The sequence below is a fragment of the Gopherus flavomarginatus genome, chromosome 4, assembly GCF_025201925.1.
Source record: "Gopherus flavomarginatus isolate rGopFla2 chromosome 4, rGopFla2.mat.asm, whole genome shotgun sequence".
Classification (NCBI taxonomy): domain Eukaryota; kingdom Metazoa; phylum Chordata; order Testudines; family Testudinidae; genus Gopherus; species Gopherus flavomarginatus.
This window is the reverse complement of record NC_066620.1, coordinates 68095428-68109043: the sequence shown is the minus strand read 5'-3', so window position 1 is coordinate 68109043 and position 13616 is coordinate 68095428. Positions and strand designations below refer to the sequence as shown.

General features: G+C 40.8%; 1 protein-coding gene and 1 long non-coding RNA gene across 11 annotated transcripts in view; one reads left to right on the top strand and one right to left on the bottom strand.

Annotated features, from left to right (window-relative positions):
• Nucleotides 1–13616, top strand: part of LTBP1 (latent transforming growth factor beta binding protein 1) — a 358939-nt gene that overhangs the window by 284621 nt on the left and 60702 nt on the right. For 7 of the 10 annotated variants that reach the window (XM_050951315.1, XM_050951321.1, XM_050951320.1 and 4 more), the window contains 2 exons: nt 1165–1290; nt 10543–10686. In XM_050951315.1, coding sequence (XP_050807272.1) covers nt 1165–1290; nt 10543–10686 — 270 coding nt within the window. The remainder of the gene's footprint in view (nt 1–1164; nt 1291–10542; nt 10687–13616) is intronic. The other 3 variants (XM_050951316.1, XM_050951325.1, XM_050951324.1) reach the window with 1 other exon arrangement.
• LOC127049943 (uncharacterized) overlaps nt 1–13616 on the bottom strand; it is a 77106-nt gene that overhangs the window by 5326 nt on the left and 58164 nt on the right. The window contains exon 2 of the long non-coding RNA XR_007774113.1: nt 12174–12318. This is a non-coding gene — a long non-coding RNA (uncharacterized LOC127049943). The remainder of the gene's footprint in view (nt 1–12173; nt 12319–13616) is intronic.

The window sequence follows — 13616 nt, the reverse complement described above, 5'->3', positions numbered from 1 at the left end:
TTAGAAATGGAATGCAGAAATAACTTCTCCATTTGAAATTGCAGGGGTAATTTAAGATGGCAGAATATAATAACCCAAACTGGGATTTAGCCAGGATACTGGGGTTAACATTCTTACTCCTGAAAAACATGCCATGAGATTTTTAATGACCACAAGTGGTCAGGATTTTGGTTTTAGGTCTTATTTTGAATGGAGATTAAAATAATATATTCACAGTACTCATAATACACTTATGATAACAGACTGCTCTCTGCCACAAGCAGCCTCCTTATAGGCTGATGTGGCAATTGAGTCAGAAGAGCAGACTTACTCAGCACAGTACTCTAGGATGCTCACTAGGGAGGGCAACAACCCAAAAATAGGAGCTACATGCTAAGACCTGAATTCTGAAAATACTTCTGCACCTTAAAAACTTGACCACCTGAGTAAGGCTGTTCATTTGTATAAACCTACAGAATTAGTGCCTACAGCCCGATCTGCAAATCCTTGCTACTGGCACCTGTGCAGAAGGCCAACATAAGGTCCATGCTACTCTTTAAGTCCGACTTATGCGCTCAAAAGCACATGCTTATGTTCGATTGATTTCAGTGAGACTTAAATACATTTTTTAAAGTTAAGCACGTGCATTGCTGAATTGGGGCCTCAGTGTGCTGGCCTTCGCCACAGGCATGAACTTCGTCCATATTTTTTTACTACTTAATACTAAAATGATGGACACCATAGAAAACACAAAAAGAGAGAATTCCATTTACAAGAATTATATTATTTACAGTGATTTTTGTTGGATCAAGCTCTAATATTGTGGAGAGGGAGATGGCTAGAATTTGCCAGTCCTGCATAAAATGCTGCCCATAAAATTAGATTTAGGAAATTGTTGTTTCAATGTTTGTCTGTCTGCATGCAGCTGTTATAATGGAGTAAATCTGAAGCATGTATGTACATCACTGTTATTATATTGTTCTAGAAAAGTGTACTTATAGATGCTCATAAGTTAATTATCTGTAGAGTATTATGTGACTAGTGATATTTGTGTTTCTTGTCCTTTGTGTTTGTTTCCCTTAACATCTACAGATAGACTAACTGTATCTACTTTGTAGAGATGTAATTGTCTACTTGTTAAACTGCCTTTATATTGTGTCTGATGTTAAAATGTCTTATTTGCAGATGTTGATGAATGTGTTAACAGCACTCTATGTGGCAGTCATGGGTTCTGTGAAAATACACCTGGTTCCTACCGCTGCCTCTGTTACCAGGGGTATCAGGACCCACAGGATGGGCAAGGGTGTGTGGGTGAGTTTTTAGATTTTATAATCAATACTGCATCCACCCCAGTGATGAAAAACTGATTTCAAAAGAAAATTCATTTCTTCATAAAATTATTTTGTCTTCCATCATTTTGTGTTAAATTTGCACCATTTCAGAGTAACACAGGACTCAGATATGTCTTTCTCACTAAACCCTGTATACCATGTGGGTACTTACTGTGTATCTCTTTAAGGAGAATCTGTTTTTAGGATTGGAATGGAAATGAACAGCAAATAAGCTGAGCCACTCATTTTATCTATTAAAAAAAAACCACTATTTCTGCAAATGTCAGGCCATTCACAAATATAAATCATAATGGATTGAAATTAATACTTCAGCTTATTTAAATGCAACATCTGTTTAGTCTCTTAGTTGACTAGCCAGAACTCTGTACTACCTCCTACAGGAAATATAGTCTGGCGTGTGGTATAGCCTGTCTGAATTAAACAGCACACCTCCTTAGAAACAGTATGTTTGAACAGGTTTTAACATTACCTTCAGGCTCCAGGAAAGACACCTATCACTGTGAAAAGATGTGAGAATTCCATAAATGTGTAAATATTGTAGATTTTTCCAGTGAGTAATAGATTTCCAAATCTGTTGTTAATAGTGGTGGTTGGACCTGAGCACCTTCTGAGACAGCACAAGTTTCTAATATAAAATTAATACCAGATCAACAAAAGGTATTCGTTAAGCAATTTCTTCAAACTAGATTCAGGATGAAACATTTGCCAGTAACGCTAAGCTAAGCTAAGCTGAATGAAAACAGAGGAGAGTGAAAGAGTGGCAAAAAAAAAGTTCTTTTTATATATTCAGTAAAAAATAGTTTTACTGAAAAATTGTTCTGGTCCTCTTTTGGGGCTCAGCTTGCAAGGTGCTGAGTATTCTGACCCCCATTTAAAAAGAAAAACAGGGTTTTAGACCTTAAATCATTTTTCATTAAAATGCGACATTTGCTCCTATTAATATCTGATGTGGGAGCACCACTACAGAGAGAGCCAGTGCTGCTTTTGAAATTTATTTGTGTGACGGACCAGATTCACAGCACTCCCTTCACACAACTCAGGCATGCAGCACAGAGACACCTTTGGAGGGGATTCCTTAGGACTGAAAACTATCCATAGCTGGAGGGAAATCCACAGAAGCCATAAAGCCAGCATAGCTGGCTCCTGTGCTACCCATCCATTGCAGCCCTAAAATAATATAGGATAAGGAAGTGTGGCCAGAGTTCATGGCGTCCAGCTGTTCCCAGATGATGGGAACCAAGGCCAGTAGTAGAAAAATAATGGACGTAAAATTAGGGAGCCATAACCAACAAGCCCCACCCTTGTCGAGTGGCTACACAAACAGAAAACTCAATAATAATGGGGGATTTGAACTATCCCATATTGTCTGAGTACATGTCACTTCAGGACGGGATGCAGAGATATAATTGCTAGATACCATTAATGACTGCTTCTTGGAGCAGCTAGTCCTGGAAACCCTTAGAGGAGAGGCAATTCTTGATTTAGTCCTAAGTGGAGCACAGAATCTTGTTCAAGAGGTGAATTTAGCTGAACCACTCAGTAATAGCTATTCTAACATAATTAAAGCGAACATCCTTGTACGGAAGGAAAATGCCAAGAAACCCACCACAATAGCATTTAACTTCAAACACAAAAATGAGGAGGATAATTAAACAGAAACTAAAATGAGAAATATGCCTGCAAGATGCATGGAAACTATCTAAAAACAACATAATAGCATCTCAAACTAAATGTATACCACCAAGTCAAAAACAAACAAACAAAACCAGTAAGTGGACAAAAAAATGCCATCATGGCTTTAATATTGGAAGTGAAATCCTACTGAGGAGAATAGAAAGGAGTATGAACTCTGGCAAGTGAAGGGTAAAAAAGTTAGGCCAAAAAAGAATTTGAAGAACAACTAGCAAAAGACAAAAATTAACAGAAAAAGATTCTTTAAGTACATGAGCAGCAGGAAGCCACTGGACGATTGAGGTGCTAAAGGAGCACACAAGGAAGACACAGCTGTTGCAGAGAAGCTAAATGAATTATTTGCATTGGTCTTCACTGCAGAGGATATGAGGAGGATTCCCACAGCTGAGCCATTCTTTTTAGATGGCAAATATGAAGAACCATCCCAGATTGAGGTGTCAATAGACGAGTTTTGGGAATACATTGATAAATTAAATGGTAATAAATGACCAGGACCAGATGTTCACCCAAGAATTCTAAAGGAACTCAAATATGAAATTGTAGAATTACTAACTATGGTAATAGCAGTTTTAAAGCAGTCTCTGTACCAGATGACTGGAGGGTAGCTAATGTAATGGCAATTTTTAAAAAAGGCTTCAGAGACAATCCTGGCAATTACAGGCCGGTAAGCCTAGCTTCAGTACCAGGCAAATTGGCTGAAGCTATAGTAAAGAACAGAATTATTAGACGCGTAAATGAACATAATACTTTGAGGCAGAGTCAATACAGTTTTTGTAAAGAGAAAGCATGCTTTACCAATCTATTGGAATTCTCTGAGGGTGTGAATGAGCATGTGGACAAAGGCGATCCAGTTAATACTGTGTATTTGGACTTTCAGAAAGCCTTTGACAAGGTTAGCAAAGTAAGCAGTCATGGGATAAGAGGAAAGGTCCTGTCATGGATCAGCAACTGGTTAAAAGGTCGGAAGAAAAGGGTAGGAATAAATTGTCCATTTTCACAGTGGACAGAATTAAATAATGGGATCCTACAAGGAGCTATACTGGGACCTGTGCTCTTCAACATACTCATAAATGATGTTTAAAAGGGAATAACTGTGTGATGGCAAAGTTTGTGATGATACAAAATTTCTCAGAATAGTTAAGTCCAAAGCTGACTGCAAAGAGTTAAAAAGGGATCTCTCACTAAACTGGGTGACTAGACAACAAAATGGCAGATTACATTCAATGTTGATAAGTGCAAAGTAAAGAACATTTGAAAACATAATCCCAACTATACATATAAAATGATTGGGTCTAAATAAACTGTTACCACTCAAAAATGAGATCATTGTGGATAGTTCTCTGAAAACATCTGCTCAATGTGCAGCTTCAGTTGAAAAAGCCAACAGACTACTAGGAGCCATTAGGAAAGGAATAAATAATAAAACAAAAAATATCATAATACTATTATGTAAATCCATGGTACATCCACATCTTGAATACTGTGTTTCATTCTGTTCTCCCCATCTCAAAAAGATATATTAGAATTGGAAAAAGTACCGAGAAGGCAACAAAATTATTAGAGGTATGGAACAACTTCCAAAGGGGAAGAGATTAAAAAGACTGAGATTGTTCAGTTTAGAAAAGAGATGACTAAAGAGGGAAAGAATAGAAGTCTATAAAATGGTGAATGGCTTGGAGAAAGTGAATAAGGAAGTGTTATTTACTCCCTTCACATAATACAAGAAACAGGGGTAACTCAATGAAATTAAGAGGCAGCAGGTTTAAAACAATCATAAGGAAGTACTTTTTCACACAACGCGCAGTCAATCTGTGGAACTCATTGCCAGGGGATGTTGTGAAAGCCAGAAATATATGTGGGTTCAAAAAAGAGTTGGTTAAATTCATAGAGGACAGCAGAGCCAGTGCTAGCTCATTGGGAGCCCTAAGGAGGAATATTTTTGCCCTCCCATCACAATACTAAACAAACAAGTTCTTATAATAAAAAGCAAATTGCTCTTGAGCTGCTCAGGGCCTTAAGCAATTGCTTAGTCTGCTTATGGGGCTAGTGCCAGCTCTGGAGAATAAGTCCATCAACTGCCAGAAGCTGGAACTGGTTGACAACGGATGGGTCACTTGATAATAGCCCTGTTCTGTTCATTTCCTCTAAAGCACTTGGCACTGGCCACTCTCAGAAGACAGGATACTGGGCTAGATCAATGGTTCTCAACCAGGGGCCCGGGGCACCCTGGGAGGCTGCAAGCAGCTTTCAGGGGGGCTGCTAAGCAAGGCCAGCAATTAGACTCGCTGGGGCCCAGGACAGAAAGCAAAAGTCCCATCACATGGGACTGGAGCCCGGGACCCTGAGCCCCTCCACATAGGGCTGAATTCTGAGCAGCTTAGCTTTATGGGGGCTCCTGTGGCATGGGGCCCCAGGCAATTGCCCTGCTTGCTACCCTTTAACACCGGCCCTGGCTTTTATATGCAGAAAACTAGTCATGGCATAGGTGGGCTGTGGCTTTTTGATAGTGTATTGGGGTGGGCCTCCGCAAAAAAAGGTTGAGAACCTCTAGGCTAGATGGACCATTGGTCTGACCCAATATGGCCATTCTTATGTTGTGTTCTCCCGCCACTGCACTGGATGGATCTCACTCACAGCAGAGAATCTGGCCCTATGAACTGTTCTTAAAACAGATTGGCCTTTGTACACAATTTGTACTTCATTAGAACTATATCATGACTGTTCAGTTTATGGCTTTTATCAGATTCTGCTTCAAGCTATCGATAGGCCTTTTCAACTTAGTTTGTACTTTATTTCTGTAAGGATTCATAGAAATAGAAAAAAGACTTATTTTTGTACATTCTCTTTCACATAAATAAATTTGTGGGATAAAATCATAATTTGTAAAGAGTTCTGATTTTTAACTCTTTACTGATAGAAACCTGAGAGAGGTTACTGGTTATATTGGGATGGGCAAACTTTTTGGCCTGAGGGCCACATCTGGGTAGGGTAATTGCATGCAGGGCCATGAATGTAGGACTGGGACAGGGGATTGGGATGTGGGAGGGAGTGCAGTGTGCGGGAAGGGGCTCAGGGCAAGGGGTTGGGGCACAGGAGGGATGTGGGATGTATGAGGGGTCTCAGGGCAGGGTGTTGGGGGCTCAGGGCAGGGGGTTGGGGTGCAGGGCGCAGGATGGGTTTGGGGTATGGGCTCTGGTCTGGCACTGCTTGTCTTGAGTGGCTCCAGGGTGGCAGCCGGCACCACGTCCCTGCGACCCCTGGTGGGGGTAGAGGGCTCTGTGCACTGCCCTTGCCTGCGGATACCTCCCCCGAAGCTCCCATTGGCCACGGTTTCCCATTCCCAGCCAAGTGGGAGCTGCAAGGGGCGGTGGCTGCAGGCGTAGGCAGCGTGCAGAGCCCTCTGGCCCTCCTCCAACCCCCCAGGGGACACAGGGATGTGGTGCCAGCCACTTTTGGGAGTGGTGTGGGGCCCGCAGCGCCATGGGGGTTGCAATCCTGTGAGGCCAGATCCAAAACCCTGACAGGTCAGATCCAGTCGGTGAGCCATAGTTTGCCCACCCCTGGCTTATATGGTATAAGGATAACTCCTGATACCACTCATATCAATAGCAAAAATTCTCAATGACTTCAATAGGACTAGGAGCTGACTCTAAAAATCAGAATGCATAAATGCTTTTTAAAGCAAATATCTTAGTTAATGGCTTGGGGGGGGTTGTTATTAAACAACATGTTGACAGTTTGCTTTAGTTTTTCTGTGCCTGAAACTTCTAGTTTGACCTTGTTGAGACCCTGATGCCACTGAAGTCAGTAGAACTATTCAGATGCTTAAAATGAAGCAGATGCATAATAGTTTGCAGGTTCAGATCCGACTGAGCTCTGTATTCTGAATAGGAGTCATTTGCACAGTACAGCCCATCAGTCATGAGGCAGTGAGTATTTCCTTGATTTTTATATAGTTTATTTTATAATAACTGGGTGTTACCAACTTGTAGACATCTGTGGTTACCTACAGAATTATGGAGGTATCAGTAGTGACTACATAGTAAAGATTGCATTGAGAATTTAAATTGCAGTGGGGGTAAAATCCCTATCTTAATCAAACAAATGATTTCATTGAGTTTCCAAATTCTGCACACTATCTCTTCCTGGGCAAAGGGAGGTTTCTATAATGTTTCCTCTGCCAATGTTACTAAATCTTTTAGAAAACAAATACTTTAAAATATGGTCCTGACAGCCCTCACCTTTGTTCAACTCCCTTTAACTAGACAACCACAGCTCCTATAAACTCCAAGCTCAACATGCACATTCTGATAATGTCTCCCAAGTGGGCCAGTTGGGAATTTATATGTAAAACCTTCTAAATGATCCTCCTAATTTGGCATTACCTATTCTAGTAATGCCCGAAGTACCTAGAGCTCTCCCATTCCATGAGCTACGTCTCTTTTTTGTTACCGCCTGCTTTCCTCCACGGTTGTGTTCAGCACATGGCTCCAGGAAGACAGACTGGGCTGCTCCAGGAGCTGGGGGATAGATATATCCAGTTCCTGACATGTCATACCCAGACATGCAGCATTAACTGTAGCCCCAGAAAAATGATGTTACCAATGTACAGAGTTTTACTGGCAAAAGTAATGAATACCTTACAGGTTCTGAGGGCACAGTTAAGTTAGTGCATGTGAGCACAGTTCTGGAGAACTGGATGTATGCTTTGCAGGTGGCTACGTGGTGGAAAGGAAAGGGATTTTGTCGTGCAGGTAAAGAGTCTGAGTCTGTTTGGTTTTCTGATGTGTAGGTGGTAAGGCATGTTAACTGAGGCCCCAGTTCAAGAAGGCACTTAAGCACACGCTTCAGTTCATCGCTTAAGGACATATTTAAATCCCATTGTCATAAGCACATACTTGTGCTATGCTGAATAGTAATGCTTTTCTTGATTGTGGCCTTCATCTGGTGTGAATGTCAGTGTTGCTTCAATTTGTGATTTCCTTAATCTTAGTGATTTGAATTGAAAGGAAATAAATTTCTTCAAAATTAATTTTTTTTTCAATGGTATGAAATATAAACTCAGACAAATTAAGCCTATTTGAACTAATGGAAGTAGGCTTGGCAGGATTCAGTTTAAATAGATAGATGTTGATAAACAGCCTGAAATCAATGGTAGAACTGTTGGTAACAGGAGTGCAACCTGCAGGGATCGGGTGTCACCAACCCTGCAGCAGTGCAACTGCAGCCCCACTGTTATGGACCTGCTCCTTCATGCCTGTGATGGTGGAGCTGCAGAGGTCTCTCTCAGCTGCTGCAGGGCCGATGGCAACCAATCCCTGCAGGCACAAGGTGTGAGGAAGGCTGAGGTCCTGGCAGGGCAGAGCAGAGATCCCAGGCTAGGTTGTGAGAAGAGGGAGGATGAGCCCCCAGCCATGAGGGAGGCCACCCTGCTGATGAATGACTCCGTCCCTGGGCAGGAGCCATTTGCTGCTGGGTGGCCTCCCCCATGGCCACGGACTCATCTTCATGGCCCTGGCTAGGGGTCTCTGCTGTCTCTCTCAAGAACACGACCTTCCCTCACCTTGTGCCTGGAGGAGTCAGGTATCACCAGTCCTGTGGTTGTGCAGGGAGATCTCTGCTGTCATGGCCCCACTCTCACTCACCAGCCAGGAGTGTGGGAGCCATCCCTGGGCAGGAACTGTGCACCAGTACCTCACAGCCATTGCAGTCCTGGCCAGGGATCTCTGCTCCACTAGGCCAGGCTCACAGCCTTCCCTGCAGCTTGGGCCCCACGGCCATGCAGGGAGCTCCTGCAGCTCGACTGTCAGTGCTGGGAGCTCTCAGCACCCCTGCTGTTAGTCCTAAACCCGACTCCAACCCCACCTTAATTACCGGCAACTATAAAAATAGTTAAAAATCAGAAAAAAAAATCAATATTACTCATTGAAATTAGGAAAAAAAAATCGAAATTGAATTCTGCCAATCGTACATATGAGCTGTCCCATATGGCTCTGTGTTGATATTTGCTTTTCTTTTGTAATGTGACAATCACTGGTTTGTGTGTAATATTTTGCATATAATAACTTTTCAAATACTGTGGGGGGAAAAGTAAGGAAGGGAAGAAGAAGAAAAGAAAGTTTGTGGAAGCTTATTTTTGTTTCTTGCTGTTAGTAAAATAAATGGGTTTCTGCACTATGGAAGAACCACACAGTTTTGCTGAGGTGGATATGTGATCATGAGATTATAGGAAATGTTGAAAGTATTCAAACATGCTTGTAAATTATTTTGATGTAAACGGTCTACCAAAAACATTTTTATGGAAAATATGTGTTTGCATGGTTTGTAAACAGTGTTCCCCAAAGAAGACTTTGAACTTCTTAATATGCAGCAAACAAAAGAAAATAATTAAATTAATTTAGAAAGTGCCAAGTTAGTTGATCCAGATAATATAAAAGTATATAAAATCAGTAGTGTAGTATATTATATGCTTACATGTTTATTTCGATGGATAAAAAAAGAGCCAGTATGCTTTGTTACAAATATTGTACTGTATATTGTCAATTAAATATACAAAAAAAGTATAAATTATGAAAAATAATGTAATAATTTTCGTCATGTAGTTAGTGGATGTGCTGTATTGTGGACAGTCAGATGTAAAACTCTGATAGATTTCAGTGGGAGCAGAGTTAAGCCAGTGCTGAGCATTTTTGGTAATCCTGTGTCATCAAACCATAGACAACTCTCCTGTCAAATAGCAATTCTTCATAGTATTTAGATGAGGTAAGAAGTATTGGGAGCCAAGTTTAGGATTCATGCAATGTTTTTTGGTCCCAGGCCAACAGCAATTGAGGGTACCACGGGACCCAGCCCTTATTGTGGAAGAGGAGACTTGCATTGCTTCACAGGGACTTCACTAGGTGATACCAGAATAATGTTTCTGGGCTCCAGAGCAACCTATAGGGTTTTGTGGGTGAGAAGTATGTTACAACAATGAGTTTAGAGGACAAAAAGGACATGGTGCAGGAAGGCAGTTTTTCAGGGGGTATAGAGAAGAGAATTCTGTTTGTATACCAGGGCCTAAATCCTATCATCTTCTATCTGTTGAACTCTTTGATTTCACTGACGTCTGAAAGAATGACAGCAAGTTTTGGCACAATAGCTGTTTTAAATAAAATACATAAATAAATACTGTGGGTTTCCTGCAGTCCTGGTAATAGGAAACATAGCTCAAAAGGAGTCAATATCTTACATTGTAAGAAATGGGGATGAAGGAGAAAGAGTAAAAAAGTTAGGACTCTGGTCTGCCTTAAAATCAACACTGTCATTTTTATAATTTTACTGTTTTTTCAATGGCCTTTATCTCCTCAGACACACTAATTTCCTGAGGAGTCCACTTAAGTAGTAGTGAGGTTTTGATTGTTCCTCAGGGATCGCCTTTGTTTTCCTGCAGACAGTATTGGCACAGACAGAGCAGGTAAAATAAAGAGCTGTCAGTGATGGAGAATGCGTCATAATCAATTTATGCTTCATTCTCCAGATGTGAATGAATGTGAAATGCTGAGTGGGGTATGTGGTGAAGCCATCTGTGAAAATGTAGAAGGCACCTTCCTGTGTCTCTGTTCCGATGAAAACCAGGAGTATGATCCAATGACTGGACAATGTCGCTTCGGCACATCAACAGGTAAAATACCAGCGGCTTTGCTTGCAGACATAATACAAAGCATAAAAAATGCGCCTCCTCCTGAATAACAGCAAGGATAAAAAATTGTGAAAGGCTGTTTAAAAAAAAAGGGGGATTGGGGGGACAAGTTACAACGAAAATTGTGTAAATTTGGATTTTATTTATTGCTGTAGTTAAATCACTGTTTTCTAAAGAAATAGTGTATTTTAGACCCCTTTTTAAAGCACAGTAACATAATAAGCTATGTGTGCTTTTGGGTCTGTTATTCTTGAACATGCTATAAATCATTAACAACAAAAATATAGCATAGATGCCTTTAATTTTTGTACACGAAACAATCTCAGAGCTCTAATTAGCAGGGCCTTTTTTCACACAGTGTGGTTTGTGGAACATTGTTTCTCATGGTGTGTACCATGCTGAGGTGATGATGTCAATGTTGATCTTTGGCAGTGAAATGAAGGCTATGTCACATGAGATTTAAAATATTTTTTTTAAACTTATATAGATGACTACTGGTGTCTGGATAAGGTTGAAGGAAGTGTAATGTTAAGAGCAAAATTCGTATATGGTAATCTAATCTTATTATCGAATACTAACAGAAGAACTCACAAAAGTCAATAGTAGAGTGGCAATTTGTTTATTTAGTTTGAAAACCCCAACACATTGGGTCATCAAGACATGACCAGTCACCTTGACCACGTTACTTGTTGATTGTACTCTAGCCTCTTGTCCCTATTTCTTTACTCTTGATCTGTCTTTTTAGATCGTGAGCCTTTCAGAGCAGCCACTGTGCCTTTCTCTATGTTATTCAGTGTCTAACAGACTGTGGATGCTACTACAAATACCTTACTTAAAAGTTATCTTAGGACTCTCTCTCAGAAAGTTGCCTCCAAGTGGGCTACACCACTCCAGTCTGGGGAGAGGAACAGGTCCAAGATAAGGGAGAGTAGAGAATAAGAGGTTGGCAAATTGATTTACATGAGCTTTTCCCCCAAACAAACAAATATTTGTTTTTTAATTTTGAGTTTACATTGCAGGCTGAGCTAGCTTCTGGATAGCTTTAGAATAACTTGCTGTGCTACCAATATCCAGTCTACATAACTCAAAGGCCCTGGAAATTTCATCCTGTCTCCTATCTCTCCAAATCTTTTGCACAGGGCAAAACTCCTGGTGACTCAAATGGAACCAGGATTTGGCTCACTGAACATATTGCCTTTTTACCTTCCTACTAATAGAGCAGCATTTAATTTTGTGCAACACTTAAGAGGCAAGTTCTTCTTTTTAAAGAATCAAAGCTACACACTCTTTCTAGTTTATTCAGATTCCCACTTTGTGTGAATATGCTTTCTTCAGTATTTTGTTCTGCAATGTTTCCTGAGATGTACTTACACAGGGAAGCACATTGGTACTGCAACACTGTCTGTGAAACAGCTACATAATAAAATGAAGTGTGAACCAATGGCAATGGGTTAGGCTGAGGATCTCACCTTACGAAGTGGTTGAAGGGGTGAAAGATCTGGAGAATTGCTGATTTAGAAGAGTAATACACAGCAGTATTGCCATTTACTTGCTTGTGAGGAAACAAACTGCAGTATACTTTCATCTCAAGGGGACTCATCTCAGTACTGATATCTGATGATGATAACATAAATGACAACATTGTTAACTATTTCACTGCTGATCAAAGCATGAAAAAGGAGAGGGTAAATCATAATATGAAGATCTACAGCCAGCTATGAGTACCATCTCATTTTGGTGCCACAAGTGGATGGCACTTGCAAGATTCTAACTATTTTTTCCCCAGTCAGAAATGAACCAAGACCTATGGGCCTAGCAGAGTCACATCAAGGGGGAGCCATTCCCAAGGAGCCCAGCAGGACATCTGATTCCAGCAGAAGGGAAGCCAAGCTGAGTTCATGGATGTATCCAAGTATCATTTATTGCTGAGGGAAAGGAAATCCCACAGAGTCCAGCAAGCATGCATGATCACATTGTGAACATCTGTACAGTCTACGGCAAGTGGTGTCTCAGTTTGGCATCACGAATAAGCACAACTTCATTTGTGTTCAGTTTGGAAGAGAAAAACTTCCTTCCTCTCAATATGGACCCCTTCTTTGGGCACTAACAAAACACATACTTACTCATGTTCTCTCCTCTGTTAAAGTTCATCATGGAGGAAGATCTCATACAGGAAACCAGACAGTATGGAAATTAGAGCCCAGTAGGAGCCCTATACACTATATTATTTGACTAATGGAATAAGGGAATCTATTTGTTACCAGGGAACACTGTAAGCTGATGTACATTATGAAGGACAGGACATCTTACCATTCTTTGATCTCTGTTTGCTTGCACAACTGAAGGAAAAATACACTTCCTACAATCAATATTTCACGGGACAGGATATTACTTTGTGTATTATATAGGACACAAAGCATACCCTTTTCTGGATAGCTTGGTAGCAAACTCTTTTCTCATTAAGCTCAGATGGGTTCTGTCTAAGAGTCTGAAGATCCTAGGAACTGATCACCCAAACAAACTGTGAAGTGGTAATATTATCTACTGTGTCTGTAGGTTTGGGAAAATTATTATGTAGTTTACAATGTGTTTGTTTTTCTTTAACTACCTGTTTTTTTAAACTATCAGAGGTGTAGCCATGTTAGTCTGGATTTGTAAAAGCAGCAGAGTCCTGTGGCACCTTATACCTTTTTTTGTTTGTTTTCATTTCATGCTGAAAATTAATGGCTAAATGCCAGGTTGCAGCTGACCCTTGCATGGGTGTGTAAGGCAGAGGAGAGCACAAACAGCCTTTCCTCTTGCACAGGGACTGGGCTCAGTCTAGTCGTTGTTTTCCCCAGAGTACAAGGAATCTGCAAAGCTAGCTATGACAGCAGTGGTACACTGCTCAAAGAGCGCAGGGCCAATGCCAC